We start from the raw sequence: 3,025 nt of genomic DNA on the forward strand, positions 1-3,025 counted from the left end.
AGGTAACCGTCTCTACTCCTCCTCCTGCAGTTTCTGATCCTGTTGTTAACAATCCGACTAATAAACCCTATGTTCAAGCGCTAAAATCGTCTAGTAAGGGTATGTCGCTCTTGTTTGTTAAGGGTAGTGAACGGGAGGTCGTTATTGAAGAGGGTGATATTGTGGATGAAATTGAGTACTGGAGTTGTACTTTGGTTGGTACTGTCGTGGGTAAGCAGACCTCTCTAGTGGAGCTTAATTCGTTAGTTTCAAAGCGTTGGAATCATATTACTACACCTGAGATTCTTTATTTCTCTCGTGGGTGGTATTATTTTCGATTCTTATCTAAGGAGGATATGACTGCTATTCAGGCTGATTCATGGAATGTTAATGGATATCCTCTGGTGTTTAAGTCCTGGTCTCCTACTATAGTAGAAGAGTTGTCTGAGATTACTACGGTTCCTGTCTGGGTACTGTTTCCTAATTTGGATCCTTGCTTTTGGTCTCAAACTGCTTTGAGTAAGGTTGCTAGTTTTGTGAGGCGTCCTATTTGTGCTGATGAATCAACAACTACTAAGAGTAAGATAGCATTTGCTCGTATTCTAGTGGAGGTTGACCTCACTAAGGACCTCCCTAAGGGTATGACTCTTCAGACTCCTTATCATGGCACAGTTTTACAGAAGATCACTTACGAATGGGTTCCCCATTTCTGTCATACTTGTAAGAAAATTGGGCATACACAGGATAGGTGTAATAGGAATCAGCCAAAGAAGGTTTATAGGCCTAAACAGCCTGTCACTGAACCTGTTATTAGCATTGTTGCTCCTCCTGCTCAGGATACCGAAGGATTTACTGTGACCCCTCCAAAAAAGAGTACACCTAAGAGGCCCAATGTGACTCCCATTGTTATACCTGTCTCTACTTTGGATAACCAGTACTCTGCACTTGACACAGATGAGCCTGTTATAGTCTATCTGGGAGTAGAGTCTGAGTCTGATTCTGTCCAAGAGCTGGAGACAGTAGTGGAGATTGAACCTGGTGGACATCCACCCCCTCTATCACCTCAATGATCATTTCCTCCTGGAATGTGAGGGGGATGAATGGCCCCCTAAAACAACAGGAGGTTTTAGGCTTCCCGAGTTCTTATAAGGTTGATTGTGGTGTGATTATTGAAACTCATGTGAAGAAGGATTTTTCTGGTTTTATTCATAGGAAAATATCTAAAAAGTACAAGTTATCTACTAATTATGATATGCATTCTGGTGGGAGACTTTGGGTGTTGTGGAACCCTGCTACTGTGCAAGTTCAAGTCCTAGATAGTGGGGCTCAGTTTCTTCACTGTTCATTACTTCATATTACAAGCCAGCAAATGGTTATGGTTACCTTCATTTATGCTTTCAATCGAGCTGTTGAAAGAATGGAGCTTTGGGACACTCTTAGACATCTTTCTACTGGGATTGGTTTACCTTGGGTCTGTCTGGGTAACTTTAATGTGTCTCTTATTGCAGATGAGAGGATTGGGTGTATTCTTTATGATAGGGAAATGCAGGAGTTTAGGGACTGCCTTGCTGATTGTGCTTTGTCTGATCACCCCTACACCGGGGGGGTTTATACTTGGCATAATAAGCAGGTCAACTCTCCTAAATGGGCTAAGCTTGACAGATTATTACTCAATCCTACCTGGTTTCTCCAAATCTCTTCCTCTACTGTGAGTTTTCTCCCTGCTGGTGTTTCTGATCATGCTGCCATAGTGCTTAATATTCCTAGCTCTACTCCTCATTACCGGTCCTTTAAATACCTTAACTGCTAGGCTCTTTCTTCTGGCTTATTCTCGAAATTGAGGAGACTCAATGAGCATTTAAGAGCCATTCATACTACTGAATTCTCAGGTATTACTAAAAGAGTAGCTGCTGCTAAAACTGGTCTCTCTCAACGTCAAACTTTGCTTCAAGCTGATCCACTTAACCCACTCCTTTTGGAGGAGGAGAAAACTCTTATTGCCTCTTATATGAAGCTTAAGACTGCTGAGATGAGGATTTTGGCTCAAAAGGCTAAGGTTCAGCATATGCAACTTAGTGATGCTAATACTAAGTATTTTTATGCCAGTATTGCTGCCAAAAAGTGTAGAAATACTGTTGGTCTTATTACTGATGCTCAAGGGAGACTCTGCACTGGCCATGCTGCAGTTACTCAGGCTTTTTAGGATATTACAAGAGCTTACTTGGCTCTGAGGAGAGCATCCTGCCCCTTCCTCCTGAGTTGTTCTCTCACCATACTCTTCATAATGTTGCTCATTTAGATAATATGATCACTCTTCAGGAGATCAGTGATGCTCTCTCTTCCATTGACAGAACTAAGAGTCCAGGAGTGGATAGTTATTCTTCTGGTTTTTTTAAGGGTACCTGGGACATCACTGGTCATGATTTTACTTCTGCGGTTATGGAATTTTTTGAGACTGGAAAAATGCTAAGAGCAGCAAATTCAACCTTGATTGCTCTTATTCCAAAAAAAGAGGCTCCTACATCTGTAACTGAATTCAGACCCATCTCTTGCTGCACTGTTTTCTATAAGACAGTGAGTAAGATCTTGGCAAATCGCATGAAAATTGTTCTGGGTGATATTATTGGGTTAGAACAGGCTGCCTTTATTAAGGGGAGAGATTTGTTTGACAATATAATGCTTGCTCATGAATTGGCCTTCAAATACAATAGAAGTCTCATTACTCCAAGGTGCATCCTCAAAGTGGATATCCAAAAAGCTTTTGATTCAGTAAATTGGGACTTCTTAAAAAGCTGCTTGCTGAGGTTTGGGTTTCCTCCTAAATTTTCTCAGTGGGTCCTTTCTTGTGTTACTTCTTCCTATTTTTCCCTCTGTGTGAATGGTTCTGTTGAGGGTTTTTTCCCTGGAAAGAGGGGTCTTAGACAAGGAGATCCCCTATCCCCTTATTTATTTACCCTGTGCATGGAAGTTCTTTCAAGGCTCCTTAGACAACTTCCTTCTTACCCTGGTTTTTCATACCACCCCAAATGTGTGAAGGTTCAATTGA

At 41.5% G+C, this 3,025-nt stretch overlaps 1 protein-coding gene across 1 annotated transcript; it reads left to right on the forward strand.

The window, feature by feature from the left end:
• Positions 1–1,045: 1,045 nt before the first annotated feature.
• Positions 1,046–2,182, forward strand: LOC141656908 (uncharacterized). The gene is made up of 2 exons (XM_074463998.1): positions 1,046–1,687; positions 1,790–2,182. Exons 1-2 carry the CDS (start codon positions 1,046–1,048, stop codon positions 2,180–2,182), a joined length of 1,035 nt encoding a protein of 344 aa, XP_074320099.1.
• The last annotated feature ends 843 nt before the right edge of the window (positions 2,183–3,025 follow it).

The sequence above is a fragment of the Silene latifolia genome, chromosome 1 (assembly GCF_048544455.1).
Source record: "Silene latifolia isolate original U9 population chromosome 1, ASM4854445v1, whole genome shotgun sequence".
NCBI classification, from domain to species: domain Eukaryota; kingdom Viridiplantae; phylum Streptophyta; class Magnoliopsida; order Caryophyllales; family Caryophyllaceae; genus Silene; species Silene latifolia.